The sequence below is a fragment of the Mastigoproctus giganteus genome, chromosome 2, assembly GCF_048544385.1.
Source record: "Mastigoproctus giganteus isolate SK-2022 chromosome 2, ASM4854438v1, whole genome shotgun sequence".
Lineage (NCBI taxonomy): Eukaryota > Metazoa > Arthropoda > Arachnida > Uropygi > Thelyphonidae > Mastigoproctus > Mastigoproctus giganteus.
In genome coordinates, this window is record NC_143576.1 from 204,778,173 (window position 1) to 204,801,910 (window position 23,738).

Below are 23,738 nucleotides of genomic sequence, written 5' to 3' on the forward strand. Positions count from 1 at the left end.
CCTGTATACAGTACTCTAGGTGTGGCCTGACCATTGCCTTATACAAGGGAATAATTACCTCCTTATCCCTGCTAGAAAAATTCCTATATATCATTGACAATACACCATGAGCTACTCTTGCAGCCCGTCTGCACTGCTCAGAGAACTTCATATCTGCCTGCACAACCACCCCCAGGTCCCTTTCATTCTCTACCACTGTCAGTGTAGTACCACAGAGTTGATACGTTGCTCTGGGGTTGCTGTTTCCCATATGTAGTACTTTACATTTGTCAATGTTAAACTTCATTTGCCACCTCGAAGCCCATCTGCTCAACCTTTCCAAATCCTGTTGCAGCAGCATAGTGTCAGTAGTGTCCTTGACAACCCTGCCAACCTTCGTATCGTCTGCAAACTTGGACATTAAGCCTGATATACCATCATCAATATCATTTATAAATACAGAAAACAATAAAGGACCCAATACTGAACCCTGAGGGACTCCACTAATAACATTAGTCCACGATGAGCAGTGTCCATTGATTACCACTCTCTGTCTTCTCCCCCTCAACCACCCCTTTATCCATAGCAGCAATTTGCCTCCAATGCCACACTGCTCCAATTTGTGCAGCAGTCTTCCATGTGCAACAGTATCAAAAGCCTTTCTAAGATCCAAGTATATAATATCAAAGTTATTTCCTGCATCCAGTTCTTTTGTGACTGCATCATAGTATCCAATCAAATTGGTCAGGCAAGACTTACCCTTAACAAAACCATGCTGTGTCCTAGCTATAACTGAAGTCTTGTCTAGATGATCCTGCAGTGCTTCTTTAACCAGTGCCTCCATTAATTTTCCAGGAACAGAAGTTAAACTCACAGGTCTATAATTACTTGTGTCAGCCTTTGATCCCCCTTTGTGAATTGGGGTCACATTTGCACATCTCCAGTCCATGGGTACCTCCCCTGAGTCCAAGGAAGCTCTCATAATTATGGCTAAGGGTTTGCTTACTTCCTTTGCTGCCTCCTTTAATATAACTGGATAGATCCCATCCACCCCAGGTGCCTTTCTTGTGTTTATCTTCAACAATTTCTCCTCCACTTTGCTCTCAGTTATTACAAGATTCTCTAGCTTACTGCTAGAGTTGAATACACCTCTGGCATTCCCCTCGCTGAATAACTCCTCATGTGTGAATGTTGATGCAAAATATTCATTTAGTTTGTTAGCTACCTGAGCAGGGTCATCAACAGTTGACCCATCGATCTCAAGTGGACCAATCTGATTCATCCCCTTCCTTCTAGAGTTTACATAAGTAAAGAACTCTTTGCTGTTTTTCTTCGCATCCCTTGCCAAGGATCTCTCGTAATCTGCCTTCGCCTGCCTAACCTCCTTTGTAACTTGGTTACAGATCAACTTGTATCTATCATAGGCGTCTGTGTCACGTGTTAATTTGTATGTATCCCATGCATTTTTCTTTTCTGCCATATGCCTCATCAGTTCATCTGACATCCATTTAGGCCGAAACCTTGAACAATATTTCTTAGTTGGTATGTAAAGCCTAGTAGCTTCCAAGATAAGTTCTTTGAATGCTTCCCATTTTGAATTTGCTGTTGGCAATATCATCAGTTGATCCCACTGTATAGAATTTAAATACTGTCTCAGTCCATTGTAGTCGCCTTTAAGAAAGCAATACCCCTTCCCTTTACCCCTAATGGTAGTTACCTCTTTGAGTAACTCCCACTTCAGCACACTGTGGTCACTGCCACCAAGTGGTTCATTTATCTGCAGATTCTTAATGCATGAAGAATCACTACTGATAATCAAATCAAGAGTATTACTCCCTCTAGTTGCCTCCCGAACATGCTGATGTAGAAAACAATCATCCAATAAATTCACAAAAGCCTTGCTACTGTGTGAGTGACCAGCCCCCAAATTCCAGTCAATATCTGGGAAATTAAAATCCCCCATTATAAGACTCTCTGATTTACTGCCCCACTCTATTTCTCCGAACAGTTTCTTATTATACTCATCAGAGTCATTAGGCCTATAGCACACTCCTACTCTCAATTTTGATCTCCCAATGCTTATGTCACACCAAACTGACTCGACACTGCACTGTCCAGCGATTTCGACTGGCTTCACTTCCTTGGATTTTATGTGTTTTTTAACTAAAAGCATAACCCCTCCTCCCTTCCTATAATGTCTATCCTTTCTGTAGACATTGTACTCCCCAAATTCCAGTTCTGCATTCCTTATATCTGTGTGACACCACGTCTCTGAAATCCCCACAATATCTGCCTTTGATGTTTTGAGCAATACCTCAAATTCATCAAATTTATTTACTAAACTCCTAGCATTGGTGTACACACAAGTATACATGCACCTGTTCTTTTTCTTAGCTACCCTAACACAACCCATGTGTTTACTTGTACCCCAATGATTCCCAGCAGTCTCTGAAATATCCTGCATCTTATTTTCCAGGCTGCGGCTCATTCCAATAGAAGCAGTGCAAGAATCACTTTCACCTCTGCCAGTGGCTACTGTTAATCTATTAGTCCTTGTATCCCCCCAATCTAGCAGTTTTCCGACCCACCTAACACTGCCTCGATAGCATCAGCAAACATTCTTGCACCCTTTCTATTTAAGTGTATCCCATCCCTGTAGAAGCAGTCTCTCCTGTTAACAAATACAGACCAGGCTGAAAAAAATTCTACCCCTGCACAATCTTTCCAGGGCCGAATTGATTGACAGGGCTCTCATCATATACTCCCTCCTATCGTGTCTGGGCAGAATTGCAGACACTTTCAATTTCAACCCTAATTCACGGCTTTTTTTCATCAGTGACCTGTACTTGTCAAGTAATTCCGCCGGTCTCCTACTCTTAATATCATTGGTGCCAACGTGTACAACTATATCACCTTTTGTGCCCTTAAAAGATGATATCCGCTCTACAACGTCATCAACTTTTGCCCCTGGCAGACATACCCTGGTCCTGTTCCACCTATCCTTTTTACAAAGCATGTTTCCCGTTTCCCTGACAATAGAGTCACCAACAACTACTAGTTCCTTTGGGACCAGCGCATTCTGCCTTGGGGGTTGCCGCTGTGTTGCGCGATGACCAAGTGCAAGCTCTGGCATTGGTGTGGGCAGCTGAGAGCTTGATGGGCCCCTCACTTGTAATCCTTTGAGGGCATCCACCCTGTCCTTCAAGCTCTCATATAGGCCCATAACAACGCTGAGTTGTCGCCTTATCTCCTTACACTCCTTGCATCGCACACATACAAAGACATCCCCCATGGCAGTATCATGTCCCATACTTGACTGCTCCGCAAACATCAAGCAAATAGTGCATCTTAAAAGGCTGTGATTCAGAGGACAACTGCCCCCCTCAGTTCTCCCCTGGGCCACAGCATTCCCATTAGCTTGAGCCCTTTGCTTTGCTGCTCTGGTTTGAGTCATGATTTAGATTTACTTTCAATAAAATTTCAATTTCTGTACAAAATTAAATCCTAAACTTGTATCCAAGCACAGTTATAACGCTATATTTATGTTTCAGTAACGAGTATTATCTACGAAATATTTATGTTTCAGTAACGAATGTTATCTACGAAATATTTACGTTTCAGTAACGAGTGTTATCTACGAAATATTTATGTTTCAGTAACGAGTGTTATCTACGAAATCCCTTTATATAACTTTCGTATCAAGTTATGTATTAATTATTTGTTTTTACTAATTATTTATGTTACGTAACCTAAGTGGTTATATGTATAGTTAAAAGTACAATTTAATTGCCAATGAAGTTCGACAAGATTAATAGATTTTACTGATTAATTTTCCCGTAGCAATGGCGGATATTTATGAACGGTAAACACGTGTATTTGATACCCTTTCCGATACTAAGTAATACCTACAAAATCTCTATCTAAGTTACTTTAAACTTAAGTACCCTAATAGGAATATAAAGCTACTCTAGAAAATAAGTTAATATGTCAATTTAAACTAATAAAGCAGAAAATAAATCAGAAAAAACTTCTCTGTTCGAAGAGCAGCAGAAAGGCACGTCCGCACCGGCAACCTCGAATTTTGAAGCCAATATATAAATCTTCTGGTAGATAGTTGAAGATATATATCAGAAGCCACATAGCCATATTACAAGATACTACCCAAATGTTCCCGAAATATGAATGTTGCACGGGAACTATGTCTAGTACGGACTTGTGGCACTAGGTAACATTGCATGCATCCTTTGTGAATCAGTGTGCCATGTGGCGTCAGGCTGGATAGAGTCGATGAATATTTATGTGCAGTTCTTTGGCAGTGTGTTTTGCATAGTTTGCAATTGTTGTAATGGCTGATGTGAGAGAGCAATGTGCTTGCATCAACTTTTGTTTCCTTCTTAATTATACAGCAGTAGAAACAAGCTTTTGGTGACAATGCTTTAGGCCATACACAGACCTGCTACTAGTTTACCCGTTTTAAAAACAGTTGAATGTCGGTTGATGATGATCACTCTGTGTGTCCATCATCAAGCACCACCCTGGAAAATGTCACAAAAGTTGGGGTGGCGATCCATGAAGATCGCAGGCGGACCATCCATGACATTTGTGGCATTGTAGGACTATAGTACAGCACGTGTTGGCAGATTTTTCAGATGAGTTGAACATGAGAAGGATTGTGGCCAAGTTCGTGCCACGGTTACTGAGTGAAGACCAAAAGCAGCATCGCATGGAAGTTATCAGAGATCTTCAAAAACAGCTAGGAGTGATCAAACTTCCTTTTAACGGTCATCACTGGTGACGAGAGTTCAGTATATGGGTATGATCCAGAAACCAAGCAACAATCATCCTAGTGGAAGAGTCCATCTTTGCCCCAATCGAAGAAAGCCCGACAAGTAAGGAGCAATATGAAGTCCATGCTGATCTGTTTTTTTGGACATTGACAGGATTATCCATAAGGAATTCATCCCCCCAGCCAAACCATCAATGCAAAGTACTACTGCGATATTCTGAGATGGTTAAGGGAAGCTGTCAGGAGGAAACGTCCAGAGAAGTGGTGCACAAAGAACTGGGTCCTTCAACATGACAATGCGACACCCCACACATCTCTTGCTGTGGTTCAGTTTTTGGCATCCAATAACATGACTATCGACCCCATCCTCCTTATTGACCAGACTTAGCCCCCTGCGACTTCTTCATCTTCCCAAGAATGAAAGCGCCTCCATAGCCAGGTGGGCAGGAGCAGCAGTGTGTAGCACATGCTTCTTGATTAGACCGGGGTTCGAGGCTGTGACCACCAAATACGGAGAATGCGGAAAGGTCAAGGAATGACCACCGCATATCCCCAGAGCAATATGGCCTTAGTTGCTAATGCTCCTAAAATCCAAATAACAAACAAACAAAACCAAGAATGAAAATTAAGCTGAAGAGTCAAAGATTTGACAGCGTAGAGGATATCCAAATGGAATCACAGGCGGTGCTGAACACTATGATGAAGGACTTTCAAGACGCATTCAAATCATGGGAGAAGTGCTGGGATCAGTGTTTACGCTCTCAAGGGGACTACTTCAAAGGTGACAGTGGCAAATAAGACCCAGGGTGAGTAATTTATTTTATAAATACCTTTCAGTAGCATTGTATATATATATATATATATATATATATATATATTCTTGAACACTACTTTTAAGCCTATGTTCTATTTTTATTAATTTTCAGTTGTGACAATGCTGCGGTTATGCAGTGTTAATGGTATTGGGGAATTAAACAATTAGACATTATACGCACATTGATATATTAGGTCAACAACTATGGCTAGCCAGTTAGTTAGGCCTTAACAACGGTTAATGCTTCCCGCCCAAAACAATAAAAATTTTCACTACCACTCGCAAAACAAAAATCAACTGGGACTTTGACCTAATATATATATATACATATATATATATATATATATATATATATATATCTGCCTTCTAGTTTATTTTAATTTTTGGTTAGCTTATAATCATCTTCCCATTAAACCAGTGGTGAAATTACCATACTGCCAGAGCCAACAAGGGGGGGGGGGGAGGAGATTGTTTTGGAACAATTCTTGGCTGTTATAGCATAGGGGACCCATTTGTGAATCTTGTAGATGGAATTTGCAGTTTTACTACTGCTCTAACCCATTCATTAATCCTCTTACTTGCACCCTAAATGTAACAAATCTTTTGCGTCGACATCTGTAAGCCACCTTTTTTGCTCTGTCATAAAAAATTACATTTTAGCTTAATTATTTTTACTTCAGATAATTTCTTATTTGGCAATCTGCTTTTGGCTTTGAAGATGGATTTCCTTAGCCTTCTGTATAACACAGCAGAAGCATTGCACCAACCGCATGTGGAGATCTTCCCGTGTTGAAAGTAGGTATTTATTATATAATTGTGGGCTTTGTTATTTATTTTTTTTTGTGTGTACAGTAACAGCAATAGTTACCAAATTATGTAATGTGCTGTTTCAGCATTACCAGTTTCACATGGTTTAGAGTGATTAATTCAATTAAATTGTTTGATTATTGGTCAAATATACCATGTAAGTTTCCCATTTCTTTTTCCCATTTGAAAGCAATTTTTAGCTGTTTTATTTAATTAAAAATGTTCTATTAATTATGATTTGCTGAACTTGGTTAAAAAATACTGAACGTGATTTGAGTTAGCAAAAGCTTGCGCTTCTTGATTAGACCGGGGTTCGAGCCCGTCACCACCAAATATGGAGGATGCGGAAAGGTCACGGAATAACCACCACATATCCCGGAGCAATATGGCCTTAGTTGCTAATGCTCCTAAAAACCAAACAACAAACAAAAGCTTAAAATGCTGAAGTTCGTGACGGGGAATATGTACTTAGTCAAATCTTAATAAAAATGGCACTCACCTCAATAATCTGTTATGGTTACATGAATTATGAAATAGTGGTGTGGGAAATCTCTGATTGAAACTAAAATCAGAAGTTAAGAATCATGATTAACAAAACGTAATTTAAAAAGCTTAGGAGGGGGAGGTGCACCACATCATCCTCTAGTTGTCAATTACAATACTGTATAAATAAAATATCTTAAAATTAAAAAAGGAATAAGGCCAACAGTCATGAACGAATGACTTTCGATAAATTCATTTTCAGTTGGCATTAAAATGAAGGGCAGAAGGTTGCTGTGGATCTTAAGTACCCGAAATGTTTTGCTGGACACATGGTAATTTAACTCACGTGAGATTCCAAATGGAAGACAAGAAAACCAGAAGTTTTGTGTTTAAGATGTCAAGATCAGTGTTGAGATGGTACCATTCTATTATGAGGGTTTCGTATAGAAGGAGTTTATAGTTTGAATTTAATTTGATAATGGTTATTGTGGCATCAACTGAGGGGTTGTGGTTATGACTGTGTACATGCTGAGACAGTTCAGTATTTCCTTATTGTGTCCAGAAACTATGAACATGGTAGTACGCATGTGCGTTTGCGATGGTGGTTAATCCAAATTTATTGGTAGTACTCCTGATGTAAAATGTGTTACAATCGGTTGATATTTAATTAAATAAACTATGTTATTAATGTCCTTAGTGTCATATATGTAAGCTTCTTTATATTTGTTAAAAGGGGTTCTAATTTATTATAAGTAAAAAAAATTATAGAAATATCAGTGTCAGTAAAGATTTGACATAATCGTTTAGCGATTTGGCAATGGTAATGCGAATGTTAGATGTATTGGATTTTTTTATAACTGAGTTATTAGAAACATTTGAATTACTGATCTTACCTTTAACAGTTGAAATAATTTGTTGGATTAGTTTGATGGGATATTGTCTAGCTGTGAATATTTCAGTAAGATTTCTTCAGTAAGATAAGGGACTAGTAATTGTCGGTGACTCTATTACTAGGTAAACGGGGAACATGGTAAAATGGATGAATGTAACAGAACCAGCGTATGTCTGGTAGGAGCAAAGGTTGATGAGGTTGTAGAGCAGATATCATCTTTTAGAGGGCACAAAAGGTGATATTAGTTTGTTGTACACATTGGCACTAATGATAATAATAGTAGGAGACCGGCAGAATTACTTAACAAGTACAAGTCAATGCCGAAAAAAAGCCATGAATTAGGGTTGAATTTGAAAGTGTCTGCAATTCTGCCCAGACACGATAGGAGGGAGTAAATGACGAGAGCCTTGTTGATCAATTCGGCCGTGGAAAAACTGTCCAAGGCTAAAGGGATAGAATTTTTTTCAGCCTGGTCTGTACTTGTTAACAGGAGAGACTGCTTCTACAGGGATGGGATACACTTAAATAGAAAGGGTGCAAGAATATTTGCTGATGCTATCCAGGCAACAGCAAATATTTGTTAGGTGAGTCTGAAAACTGCTAGTTTGGGGGTATACAAGGACTAATAGATTAACAGTAGCTGCTGGCAGAGGTGAAAGAGATTCTTGCACTGCTTCTATTGGAATGAGCAGCAGCCTGCAAAACAAGATGCAGGGTATTTCAGAGACTGCTCGGAGTCATTGTGGTACAAGTAAACACATGGGTTGTGTTAGGGTAGTTACGAATAGGAACAGGTGCATGTATACTTGCATATACACCAATGCTAGGAGTTTGGTAAATAAATTTGATGAATTTGAGGTGTTGGTCAAGACATCAAAGGCAGATATTGTTGGGATATCACAAACGTGGTGTCACACAGATATAAGGAATGCAGAACTGGGATTTGGGGAGTACAATGTGTACAGAAAGGATAGACAGGACAGGAAGGAAGGCGGGGCTATGCTGTTAGTTAAGAAACACATAAAATCCAAGGAAGTGCAGCTAGTCAACATCGCTGGACAGTGCAGTGTCGAGTCAGTTTGGTGTGACAAGCACTGAGAGATCAAAATTGAGTAGGAGTGTGTTATAGGCCTAATGACTCTGATGAGTATAATAAAAAACTGTACAGGGAAATAGAGTGGGCCAGTAAATCATAGAGTCTTATAATGGGGGATTTTAATTTCCCGGATATTGACTGGAATTTGTGGGTTGGTCACTCACACACTAGCAAGACTTTTGTGGATTTATTGGATGATTGTTTTCTACATCAGCATGTTCGGGAAGCAACTAGAGGGAGTAATGCTCTTGATCTGCTTATCAGTAGTGATTCTTCATGCATTAAGAATCTGCAGATAAAGGAACCACTAGGTGGCAGTGATCACAGTGTGCTGAAGTGGGATTTACTCAAAGAGGTAACTACCATCAGGGATAAAGGGAAGGGTTTTTGCTTTCGTAAAGGCGACCATGGTGGTCTGAGACAGTATTTAAATTTTATACGGTAGAACCAACTGATGATGTTACCAACAGCAAATTCAAAATGGGAGGCATTCAAAGAATTAATATTGGAAGCTAGTAGGCTTTACATACCAACTAAAAAATATTGTTCAAGGTTTAGGCCTAAATGGATTTCAGATGAACTAATGAGACATGTGGCAGAGAAGAAAAATGCATGTGATACATATAAATTAATGAGTGACATGGAAGCCTATGATAGATATAAGCTGGTCTGTAACCAAGTCACAAAGGAGATTAGGCAGGCAAAGGCAGATTAAGAGAAATCTTTGGCAAAGGATGCAAAGAAAAACAGCAAAGAGTTCTTTACCTATGTAAACTCTAGAAGGAAAGGGATGAATCAGATTGGTCCACTGGATATTGATGGTTCAACTGTTGATGATCCTGCTCAGGTGGCTAACAAACTAAATGAGTTTTTTGCATCTATATTCACACATGACAAGTTATTCAAGGAGGAGAATGCCAGAGGTGAAACTAAGTGGAAAGTGGAGGAGAAATTGTTGAAGATAAACATAAAAAAGGAACCCAGGGTGGATGGGATCAATCCAGTTATATTAAAGGACGCAGAAAAGGAAGTAAGCAAACCTTTATCCATAATTATGAGAGCTTCCTTGGACTCAGGGGAGGTAACCATGGACTGGAGATGTGCAAATGTGACCCCAATTCACAAAGGAGGATCAAAGGGCGACACAAGTAATTACAGACCTGTTAGTTTAACTTCTGTTCCAGGGAATTTAATGGAGGCACTATTTAAAGAAGCACTGCAGGATCATCTAGACAAGACTTCAGTTATAGCTTAGACACAGCATGGCTTTGTTAAGGGAAAGTCTTGCCTGACCAATCTGATTGGATACTATAATGTGGTCACAAAGGAACTGGATGCAGGGAATAACTTTGATGTCGTATATTTGGATCTTAGAAAGGCTTTTGATACTACTGTGCATGGAAGACTGCTGCACAAATTGAAGCAGTGTGGCATTGGAGGCAAATTGCTGCTATGGATAAAGGGATGGTTGAGTGGGAGAAGACAGAGAGTGGCAATCAATGGACACTGCTCTTCGTGGACTAATGTTATTAGTGGAGTCCCTCAGGATTCAGTGTTGGATCCATTGTTGTTTTCTGTATTTATAAATGATATTGATGATGGTATATCAGGCTAAATGTCCGAGTTTGCAGACAATATGAAGGTTGGCAGGGTTGTTAAGGACACTAATGACAGTACGCTGCTGCAACAGGATCTAGAAAAGTTGAGCAGATGGGCTGAGAGGTGGCAAACGAAGTTTAACATTGACAAATGTAAATACATTTGTACTTATGTACTACATATGGGAAGCAGTAACCCCAGAGTAACATATCAACTCTGTGGTACTACACTGACAGTGGTAGAGAATGAAAAGGACCTCGGGGTAATTGTGCAGGCAGATATGAAGTTTTCTGAGCAGTGCAGACAGTATGCAAGAGTAGCTCATGGTGTCTTGTCAGTGATATACAGGAATTTTTTTTAGCAGGGATAAGGAGGTGATTACCGACTTGTATAAGGCAATGGTCAGGCCACACCTTGAGTACTGTATACAGGTCTGGAGGCCTCATTATAAGAAGGATGTAGAGCTGTTGGAACGATTACAGAGAAGGGCAACAAGCTTAGTGAATGGAATGAAGGGTTGCTCTTACAAAGAAAGGCTTGAGTTTTGCCGATTACAGTGTCTGGAGACTAGGCACCTGCGAGGTGATCTCATTGAGGTGTATAAAGCCTTGAATGGTTTGAGCATGCTCAATACTGATGGGATTCTTCCTCTTGCTCAGATTAATCACCTGAGAGGGCATAAATTCAAATTGACTAAAGACAGTTGTTGGATAGATGTGTGGAAGTTTTCCTTTAGCCAGCGGGTAGTTGATTGATGGAACAGACTTCCATCTTTTTTTGTGGAAGTTGATAACATAAATAAATTTAAGGTTGAGCTGGACAGGTATTTGGAACAAACGGAGGGGTGAAATGGGAGCAGTTTTTTTTTTTTGGATGATGCTGCATAAGCTTGCTTTCTTCCATCATATGCCTCTACTAATGCTAATGCTAATATTTTAGCTCAAGAACTAAATCATCCTGTGAGTGGCAGTATTTAAAAGTATTAAAAACTTGGTTGTAGAGAACCGATTTTTTTACAATAAGGGGGATGATGTGAAAGAAAATGTAGATATTGGCTGCATTTGTTTTTTTCTTATAGATTTTCGTCTTTAGCCTGTTATTTTGTTTATATATGGTTAAGTTAAAAAAATTAATTGCGTTATTAGTTTCTAGTTCTAAGGTGTACTGAATTAAATCTGGTAAAAAGATTGTCGATGGTGTTTTATTCTCCAATTATTAGAACATCATCTGCATAACGGATGTAAAGTTTAATATTTGCTGGAAATGGTTGAAGAGTTTGATGTTCAACAATGGCAAGGTATATTTCAGATAAAGGAGCTGAAATTCCTAAACCCATAGGGAGTCCGAAAATCTGTTTGTACACTTAGTCTTGAAAATAGAAGTGTCTAGCTTTGATTAGCACAGTAACAAGTTGCAAAATACTGGCAATGTTAAGTGAAGTCTGGCTGGTTAAGGTATTGTCCAAGGTTAAGAAGTCACACAGGGCTTGTAAAGTGTAATTTAGGTCTACATTCATGCGTAGTAACACTACATCAAAGCAAGATAATAAATCGTTTCCGGATAACAAAATAGGGCTTTTATGTTCTAAGGCTTGACATGTTATAAATTCAGAATTTAGAAAATTTCATAAGGGGAGAAATGATCTTTACCAGAAAGGAAGATAATTTACAAAGGTAGATTAACTATACGAAACAATCGGACATAAAGGGTAGTCAGGCTTATGAAGCTTAATAATGCCAAATGTAATATAAAACATATGGGGTAAGACATTATATTACGGATACCTATTTGTTGTAAGGTGTGTAAGTTTATTTCATGCTTTGCTCATTGCTCATAGCATTCTAAGCAGGGTATCTAACTTGTTTTTTAGCTTTGAACTGGTGTAATTATTGTCAATTTGATAGGTTTGGGTGTGTGTTGGAGAGAATTTGTTGAATTTTATTTACGTAGTCCTGTTTATCTAGAATAATGATGGTGTCACCTTTGTTGTCTTTTTGGATAATAATATTGGGATTATTTTTTAACTTACATATATTAATTTGTTGTTGCTTAGTTATATTAGACTGGGATGTGAGATGGGTGTTTATGATAGCATTAGTTTCATGGAAAATGCGGTTTTTATCTGGGTGGTTCCCGAGTTTAGTTTGTAGTTCTATAATGCAATTTTCTATAGGGTAGTGTCTACTTTTAACTGGAGAGTTAAAGAGTTAAAGGCTGGAGAGTTCAGAGGGAGAGAACACTTGGGATGAAATGTTAACGACGGAAGGTGTGCGAGGATTGTGGTGTACTTGAGTAAGCCTATTCCATTTCTTGGAATGCTTTTGGCTGACCTTATAGGTTGTCTCATTAATATGCATGTTGTTTAAATCAATGAACTCGATCCATTCTGCTGGGGTCAGATCTAAATTATATTTTAGATAATGTATGTGGTATAAAAGCTTATGTCTGTTACGAAACCTGTTTCGTAACTCTTCTTTAATTAGTGCATATGTGGATGAATTTAGGAACTGTGTTATGTGAAAGGCATTTTTGGAGAACCACAATATGTAGTTTGGTCACGAATTTAACAATAGTTTTTGTAAACAGAATCTATCTATTGACCGATTCTGTTTACTACTGAAATATGAAAAATTCTGTTTACTAAAATACTGAACAAATACAAACAAGAGAAACCAATAATAAAGGATTTTTATCATATTTCTTAATTTTCAGTCACTCACCTGACCACAAACTGAAACAAATAATCATGTGACATCTGCCATATGTCACAATAGCAGCAAAAGTAATTAACTTATATTTTAATTGTTGTACAATACATTTTAAAAATCATTACAAGTTTCAGAGACAAGTTTTGGTATATTAAGCAAAATTATTTATATTTACCTTTTATATAATCAGAAGTCTGTTTGTTAAATTTCAAAACTGATCCAGTTTTACTAAACCACTTTCCCTCTATTTGGCATTGATGGACATCTGTAACAAAATAAAAATTAAATAACTTTAACTGATTTCAGTGAAATAACTGTTTATGAGGATGGGGGATCTGATCCTTGCAATATTCACTTTTATCAAAGTTATCATGTTTTTTAAATTTCAGCTACAAATATATATTAACCTAAGTGTATAAATAACTTAAGTTTTAAATGAAATTAAATGTTTGTGCTTATTTTATGGCTGCCTTTGTGTCTCCCATAAATTAAAAAGGTATATTCTATTCCCCCCCCCAGTTTGTACAAGAGTGAAGGTACTGAATACTTTGTAGCCTTGCTATAAAACAATGGACAGATACCAGTAGGTGTCTATATTTTTCCCATGTAGTTTCCCTGGAGCTGCAGACATGCACACACACTTGTTCCAGCAAAGTAGAGCAATCCTTAAAAAGGTGGAAAAAACTGCTTTCCTCATCATTTTATTTGAATTATTGTTAAACAAAGTGAAATTTAAGTTTAGGAAACAAAAGAATTGTGATGGGTCAAGATATAGTAAATAAGGCGATTTCAGCAGCAATTTGTACTCATACTGATTCATTTATATCATTGTGATTGCTGATATGTGAGTAGTAGCAGAGCTGTAGCAAAATAAGACACCCATAAGCATTACTTTTCTCTTAGATGACAGCATTTCATTATTGACATAATAGGTTAGAATAGTATACTCCTGTTTAAGTTTGACCTGTTAGAACATAGTTAACAATTATTATTCCTTTGGATTCCCAAAAGATTGCTTTCATCACCTTTCTAGCCAGTGGAAAGGTGATGATAGCAAAATGATTACTTATCTCATCCACAGTTACAAATCTTGACAAAATTTCTAGATTGGCTTTGTAAAACACTAACAATTCTGAGGAAATCTTGCACTGACCACATTTTTTGATCAGACGTCAGGATGTTTTGCATCCATTCCATATTAAATACCTATAGTATGCACTGTTTAAGGGATTGATAATTACTGGGCTGTCATCTTTATATTGTATATTGCATCAAAGCTTTCTTGGCAGTTATTCACTGTTGGCCACCTGCTGTAAGGGTTGTCTTTGACACTCCACACACCCATTTGAATTCTGCTGCCCATTTTTCACCATTCATGTAACAAAGCATATGTACCAAAAGTATACCAAATCAGGTTTCTTTCAGCATTTAAAACTGTTTTCTGCTATCTTATGATGGCATAATGTTCAAATTTAGATTCAAATAATTTCTGTCAAAGATGAGCAATACACCTGGTGAGATCAGCAAAAGGGTGTCAATATGAGGAAATTCGACTTTAAATATGTGGACTGCTGAGATTCGAAATGAGATGCCTTAGAAGAGTATTAGATTTAATGGTTCCAGAACTAGGGTCTATAAATTCAAATTTTGTGGGGAAGAGAAATTATGCTAGATTGCAGGAAGTTTTATTTTAGCCAGCAAGTTGTTAATTATCAGAATTCAAAGCCAAGCTGGACAGATGCTTACCTATGTGAGGAGGGAGTCAAATAGGCAGTTTATAATTTTTTAATTTTATTTTTTGGCTGGTGTAGCAAGGTATTAGATGTACAATGCAAAGAAGCCCAGGGCTTCCTTGCATTGTACATCTAATACTAAGGACTTCAAAATGACTTTTTTTTCTTATTTTCTGTTTTTGTTTAATCCTAACAGTTTGTACCTAAATATTAAGTTTGGAGAAGGGCAGACTGAAACACAGTGGTATAATTTCACTTATAGACATTGAACATTAGCTCAGAATTGTGAATTGGTTTCAGATTTCACTTATAGACATTGAACATTAGTTTTATAATTAGAGTATGATATTCCTGCTTCTACAGCTGAAGCTTTCTTCTCATTGCACTTTGTTAGACATGATTCTAATATTTAAGGAGAAGAAAGCTTCAGCTTAGAAGCAGGGATATCATACTCTAATTATGACTTTAAAAGAGTTGTTTCTTTTGCAGGTGATTTCCATTAACACAACTACTAATTAATAAACTCTTACACTGTGATTATTACCTTTGTTAACAGCATCATATGCTGGAACTTCTGTCAGTCCCTCAGTTACATGCACTACCCATAATTCAGACTGTGTTCTTTCCATACATTTCCCTAATCATGAGGTAGTGCATGTGATCAAGGAACTGGCAGAAGTTTCAGAATGTGATTTTGTTAACAGAGATGTTAATTGCAGCATAACAGTGTATTTCTCTTAATTGCAATACCCTTGGATTATATATAAGTATATTTATTATCTTTTGATGGGGATTAGTGTGTTAAAAATAGAGAAATCCTACTTCATCTGAACTGTCATAACAAAAAGGAAATATAGCCGAATCAGGAAATCACATGATATGGTCACATATCAATCCTGATACTTTAAGTAACATCAGCATAGTCAAAAACAAAAGTTCAATGCCAACATGAGGAAAATGCATTCTATAAATTACTTCCAAAAAGGACTTACTGTTGTTACTCAAGAATCTCACTAAAATAGCAGGAACTGAGGGAAAGGATGGTCAGAGGGTCAGCATCTTGAACTTATAAGAAGTGATAGACAGAGATATATTTCTGAAAGCAGTAATTGGAGCAGAAAAAGACTTACAGTAATTGGTATTACAGTAATTACTCCAATTACTGTAAGATTTATAGTAATTGGAGCAGAAAACGACTTACAGAGAAGGAACTGCGGAAATTTACATAAGACTTTGAGGTCATATTGTCAGTATTATCAAGCAAGTGCAGGATACTGTCAACCTTTGCAGAGATCAGCCCATATCTTCTCAAAGTGCAAGGAACTGTGAAATATGGAGTTCAGCATACATCACCCTATCTGTAAACCACTTTTGGCCAAAAAATAGAAACAAACACTAGTGGTATTTCAATCAACATAATTGGATTATAGAAGAATGAAAACAGGTATTGAGATCTGATAAATCTTAATTTACACTCTCTTCTACTGACAGTTCAGCAAGAATATGAGGGACTAATATGAGTAAAATGGATTCATCATATGTGACAAGTTGCAGAAGGTGGAAAATTCTAATTTGGTATATTCAAATTTGATTGTGTCCACTGATATCTGATTGTTATCTAAAAGGGTGACAAAACAGTGCCTCATATTTAAGAAATTTATCAGATGACATGCATGCACTGTATCAGTATAACTGCAATGCTTCATGTGCTTCATTTTTACCTGAAAGAGTGAGCCGCTTTCAAAATGATAATATGAGCATCCATGGTGGCTTGAGGAATGCAATGATGAATTAAATCTGGATTTATTCCAGATAGAATGAATTTTTACTGTATACTGCTTGGCCAAATGAATCCTCTGGAATATTGATATTCCATGCTCAAGAATAAAATGTATAAATATTAAACCATGAAATGGTTTAATATTTATACATTTTATTCTTGAGCATGGAATAAATATTAAACCATGAAATGGTTTAATATTTATACTTTTTATTATTAGGCCTATAGCAGTTGTGTCTTAACCCTGCTGTAGGCGCCTCCGTAGCCAGGTGGGAAGGAGCAGCAGTGCGTAGCACACGCTTCTTGATTAGACCGGGGTTCGAGCCCGTCACCACCAAATACGGAGGATGCGGAAAGGTCAGGGAATGACGACCGCATATCCCAGAGCAATATGGCCTTAGTTGCTAATGCTCCTAAAAACCAAATAACAACAACAACAACAACAACAAATCTTAACCCTGCAGTGGGTGTGCAAAATAGTCACACAAGCAGGCATGCTGTTGCATTGCATGAACCACTCAATATTACAAAAACAAAGCACGAAATTGTTTAAAATTGTGCATTTTATAATTGTATTCTTTATTCTGACATTATACTGGATGATAAGAACAAAGAACATCTTTCATAACAGCAGTTTTATTAACTAAAAAAATTATTTCTAACTGCTTCACTTCCAACACAGTGATGTACAGTGAAAGAAATAAAAAAAAACATACTACGGAGGAAAATAATTGTTTGAGTGGGTACAGCAAATTTGTACATTAGCATTAGCATTAGTAGAGGCATATGATGCAAGAAAGCAAGCTTATTCAGCATCAGCCAAAAAATAAAAAAAAAATAAAAAATAAAATAACCACTTCCACTTCATCCCTCCGTTCGTTAGAAATACCTGTCCAGCTGAGCCTTAAATTTGTTTAGGCTATCAACTTCAACAACAAGTGATGGAAGTCTGTTCCACCAACCAACTACCCGCTGGCTAAAGGCAAATTTCTGCACATCTATCCTACATCTGTCTTTCCTCAATTTGAATTTATGCCCTCTCAGGTGATTATTCTGAGCTAGAGGAAGAATCCCATCAGCATTGAGCATGCTCAAACCATTCAAGGCCTTATACACCACTATCAGATTACCTTGCCGGTGCCTAGTCTCCAGACTCTGTAATTTGCAAAACTTAAGCCTTTCTTCGTAAGAGCAACCATTTGTTCCATTCACTAATCTTGTTGCCCTTCTCTGTACTCGTTCCAGCAGCTCTACATCCTTCTTGAAATGAGGCCTCCAGACCTGTATACAGCACTCAAGGTGTGGCCTGACCATTGCCTTATACAGGGGAATAATCACCTCCCTATCCCTGCTAGAAAAATTCCTGTATATCATTGACAAGACACCATGAGCTACTCTTGCAGCTCATCTGCAATGCTCAGAGAACTTCATATCTGCCTGCACAACCACCCCCAGGTCCCTTTCATTCTCTACCACTGTCAGTGTAGTACCACAGAGTTGATACGTTGCTCTGGGGTTACTGTTTCCCATATATAGTACTTTACATTTGTCAATGTTAAACTTCATTTGCCACCTCTCAGCCCATCTGCTCAACCTTTCCAGATCCTGTTCCAGCAGCATAGCATCAGTAGTGTCCTTAACAACCCTGCCAACCTTTGTATCGTCTGCAAACTTGGACATTAAGCTTGATATACCACCATCAATATCATTTATAAATACAGAAAAAAAACAATGGACCCAACACTGATCCCTGAGGAACTCCACTAATAACATTAGTCCACATTGAGCAGTGTCCATTGATTACCCCACTCTGTTTTCTGCCACTCAACCATCCCTTTATCCATAGCAGCAATTTGCCACCAGTGCCACATTGCTCCAATTTGTGCAGCAGTCTTCCATGTGTAACAGTATCAAAAGCCTTTCTAAGATCCAAATATATAATATCAAAGTTATTCCCTGCATCCAGTTCTTTTGTGACTACATCATAGTATTCAATCAAATTGGTCAGGCAAGACCTTCCCTTAACAAAACCATGCTGTGTCAGAACTATAACAGAATTCTTGTCTAGATGATCCTGCAGTGCTTCTTTAACCAGTGCCTCCATTAATTTTCCTGGAACAGAAGTTAAACTAACAGGTCTATAATTACTTGTGTCAGCCTTTGATCCTCCTTTGTGAATTGAGGTTACATTTGCACATCTCCACTCTATGGGTACCTCCTCTGAGTCCAAAGACGCTTTCATAATTATGGCTAGGGGTTTGCTTAATTCCTTTGCTGCCTCCTTTAATATAACTGCATATATCCCATCCACCCCGGGTGCCTTTTTTATGTTTATCCTCAACAATTTCTTCTCCACTTTCCTCTCAGTTATTACAAGATTATCTAGCTTACTGCCAGAGTTGAATACACCTCTGGCATTCCCCTTGCTGAATAACTCCTCATGTGTGAATGTCGATGCAAAATATTCATTTAGTTTGTTAGCTACCTGAGCAGGATCATTAAAAGTTGAACCATCGATATCAAGTGGACCAATCTGATTCATCCCCTTCCATCTAGAGTTTGCATAAGTAAAGAACTCTTTGCTGTTTTTCTTTGCATCCTTTGCCAATGATTTCTCATAATCTGCCTTTGCCTGCCTAATCTCCTTTGTGACCTGGTTAAAGACCAGCTTATATCTATCATAGGCTTCCATGTTACCCATTAATCTGTATGTATCCCATGCATTTTTCTTCTCTGCCATATGTCTCATTAGTTCATCTGACATCCCATTTAGGCCTGAACCTTGAACAATATTTCTTAGTTGGTATGTAAAGCCTGGTAGCTTCCAAGATAAGTTCTTTGAATGCTTCCCATTTCGAATTTGCTGTTGGTAACATCATCAGTTGGTCCCACTGTATAGAATTTAAATACTGTCTCAGACCATCGTAGTCGCCTTTACAAAAGCAAAAACCCTTCCCTTTACCTCTGATGGTAGTTACCTCCTTGAGTAAATCCCACTTCAGCACACTGTGATCACTGCCACCTAGTGGTTCCTTTATCTGCAGATTCTTAATGCATGAAGAATCACCACTGATAATCAGATCAAGAGTATTGCTCCCTCTAGTTGCCTCCCGAACATGCTGATGTAGAAAAGAATCATGCAATAAATCCACAAAAGCCTTGCTAGTGTGTGTGTGTGTGTGACCAACCCACAAATTCCAGTCAATATCTGGGAAATTAAAATCCCCCATTATAAGACTCTCTGATTTACTGCCCCACTCTATTTCTCCGAACAGTTTCTTATTATACTCATCAGAGTCATTAGGCCTATAGCACACTCCTACTCTCAATTTTGATTTCCCTATGCTTATTTCACACCAAACTGACTTGACACTGCTCTGTCCATTGATGTCAGCTGGCTTCACTTCCTTGGATTTTATGTGTTTCTTAACTAATAGCATAACCCCTCCTCCCCTCCTGTCCTGTCCTGTCTATCCTTTCTATACACATTGTATTCCCCAAATTCCAGTTCTGCATTTCTGATATCTGTGTGACACCACGTCTCTGATATCCCAACAATATCCAGGCCGAATTGATCGACAAGGCTCTCATCATATACTCCCTCCTATTGTGTCTGGTCAAAATTGATTCTTTACAGATTTTTTATAACTTTTCCAATTAAAAAATAATTGATGCAGATTAAAATTGAAGGCCATATTGGAGACATTAAACCATATTGCAGACATATTTACGCTGACATAATTCTGAACAGATGTTTTAATATTTAAATTTAAGTTGTAGTTGACAATTTCCAACAGCTTGCCTACTACATTGATCTAATTCCTTTATAATGAACTAAGAATTGCCCTAACACACAATTATTCTAGTCATAGATAAAGAATTTAATATTAGTATTAAACTTGGAAACATAGTACAAAGAAGCAATGCAGCATTTGTTGTCAGTGAAAAATATATATAAATAATAAAAAAGACTCCCTACTTGCATGTGCAATTGTGAAAGATGGCACTTTTCTGAGTTAATTAATGAAAACTGCGGCCAGTTTATTTTGGAATTTAACTGAATGTTAAAAAGTAAAATCATGTATTTGAAAACTGTGTTTTCATCATTCCTTATACAAGAGTTAATATTGTGGGTGACCTGTGGTGTGCTGCTGTTCTGGATACCTAAGATGTCATAAGGAAAAAACTTTATGGTAGCCTGTGTAATGATGATCTACTATCTTAGCTGGAACCGTTAGGTTCTCTTATGGGTAGAATTTGAGGGCTGGGAACAATGATGACTAATCCTGCTATTCCTGTTGATGTTTCTGTTCATAGTTAATTATATTATAAAGGCTTCTTTGTAGTCTCTTCATTTCTAGTTATATTTCCTAATTCTTATACAGAGTTCCTGGACAGTCAGAAATGCTGCATAATGAGATGCAGATGATTGCCCAAGGTGGTTGCATAGCTTTTCTCAGTGAGGTGGCCTCTAATGGGATGATGGGATCCAAATTATGCTAGGAAAATGCACCCCACCCCACACAAGTAACGAACCCGAAAACCACTGACTGTCAGATGCAGACATTCTACAGTGGTCGGAAACCAGTGGTCCGCGAGAGAATTTTGGTGGTCCCCAGAGTAATTTGAATATATTTTCAATTTTCATGTTTATTAAAATGTTTCATTATATTCTGATTCTACTTTTTTTGCAATTTTCACCTTATTACATTGCATGTTTATAAAAGGCCCAGGCAATATACGGTATTAGTGATGCTTTTATTGTAAAAAAATATAGAAAGCTATTTCTGTTTCTTATCGATGATCTAGCCTGGGCATGGCGCAGTTCGCAGTTCTTAGGTAAGTGACCAGTGATATTTTTATTTTAACTGTGCACAGTGTGATATTTAATGGCATCAAAGAGCTTGAGTTTGATAACTATCTTATTTCTTGTTTGGTTTTAGATTCAAATAAAATAACTCCAATGAGTGAGAAAAAGCAAGCAAGCATTTTGCGTTTCTTAGGTAATACATCGCGTTGTCATGAGTTGGTTAATGAATCAGAGCCTCCGCAGCCACCGCAAGGCATCATCAGGAAGGACATTAGAACAGGAGGCGGAGAGAAGAAAAAGTTAAAAGTTTCAAGAAAATATGATGCAGACTACTTAAAGTTTTGATTTATTCAAGAACCTGGAAGTGAACTGGATCCACTGCTACTTTGTATTATGTTCGGAGAGTTTATCCAATGATGCCATGAAACCTTCGAAACTCGGCAGACACTTGCAGTCAAAACACCCAGATTTAGCTAAAAAGCCAGTTGAAAAAACTTCCAAAGGATGCGTGAAAATTTGCAAAAGCAAAAAAGTTCATTAGCAACAATGATTGTTGAAGAAAGTCCTTAGTAAAATCTTCTTATTTGATAGCACTTCAAATCGCGAGATGTAAAAAGCCGTATACGATTGGAGAAGAATTAATTAAGCCTTGCTTGTTACAAGTCTGTGAAGAAGTTTTGGGGAAACAGGCTGTCCAGAAACTGAAAGGAATTCCTATGTCCGCTAACACTGTGAAGCGCAGAATTGAAGACATGGCCGAAGATATTGGAAATCAAGTGATTGCATTTGTGAAAAATTCTACGTTTTATTCAATTCAACTTGACGAATCAACAGACATGACTAACAAGGCAGTTCTTCTTTGTTTTGTGAGGTTTGATTGCCAAGGAGAATTAAAGGAAGAATTTCTCTGTTCGCTAATCTTGTCGGGTAGAACAACCGGCTCTGAAATTTTCAATGCACTTTAATGGTTATTTCCTGAAACACAGTATTGAATGGAAGAAATGTGTTGGGATATGCACAGACAGTGCCGCAAGCATGACTGGACATCGTTCAGGAGTTGTTGCAAAAGTGAAAGATGTTGGACACCCAGACATCTTGTTTACTCATTGTATTATACATCGTGAGCAACTAGTGGAAAAAAGATTATCTCCAGAACTGCACGAAGTATTCTCTGATGTAATTAAAATTGTGAACGAAATTCGCAACATGCTCAATTCTCGAATATTTGAGGCACTTTGTGAAGAAATGGGCTCTCAGAATACTCATGTTCTTCACGCTGAGATGAGATGGCTGTCGAGGGGCAAAGTACTAACCCGATTGTTCGACCTGCGCCAAGAAGTCAAGTTATTCTTCTAGCAGAAAAATAATTCGAGGTTCCATGATCTCTTGTCCGACAATGATTGGCTAGCCAAGCTTGCATACCTGGCAGATATTTTTTTCTCTGTTAAACGAGCTGAACACATCCTTGCAAGGACAGTTTACGGACATATTCACACTGTGAGGCAAAATGGATGCACTTCAAAGGAAGATATTGCTGTGGCAAACGCGGTTGGCTGAAGATCTGCAAATGTTCCGAAATTTTGATTATTATATGAAACAGGAGGATGTCAACCGACAGGTAATAACTCTTGTTCGATTGCACTTACAGTCACTCACTGACTCTTTTGGTCATTATTACCCAAAGGAAGAGGACCCCAGACACGGAAATACGTGGATAATAGATCCATTTTCAGCGAAAATCGAGGATAGTAATTTGAACATGAAAGAAAAAGAAAGGCTAATCGATCTATCATCCGATGACAGTCTCAAAGGTAAATTCCACTCGTCCCTAACAAGATCTCATTTTTGGCTTTCCGTAAAAAGTGTGTACTGAGTGCTGAGTGAAAAGGCCATCAAAATTTTAATTCCATTTGCAACTACATATATGTGTGAAAAGACATTTTCATCAGTTACGGCAATTAAAAACAAGTACCGCTGTCGGCTAGAAATACAAACGGCTCTCTGTGTTGTAGTAACGTCATTGGAGCCAAGAATCCAACTGCATATTTCAAACAAGCAGCAACAAATGTCACACTGATTATTTTGCTATAATTAATCCTTTATACACCTTTATGTCGAAGTGCACTCGATATTTGATAATTGTTAATATTAATTGTTTCTGTTAATTCTTTTTTTTAAATAATGAAATTTAAAATGTTTTTTTTGCATTTTTCATAATGAATATATCTGGTTTATTTATTATACTTTTTTT

At 37.7% G+C, this 23,738-nt stretch overlaps 1 protein-coding gene across 1 annotated transcript in view; it reads right to left on the reverse strand.

Annotated features, from left to right (window-relative positions):
• LOC150089952 (uncharacterized) overlaps positions 1 to 23,738 on the reverse strand; it is a 144,314-nt gene that overhangs the window by 44,297 nt on the left and 76,279 nt on the right. The window contains exon 6 of the mRNA XM_090368920.1: positions 13,340 to 13,429. Within this exon, the coding sequence (XP_090225046.1) occupies positions 13,340 to 13,429 (90 nt within the window). The remainder of the gene's footprint in view (positions 1 to 13,339; positions 13,430 to 23,738) is intronic.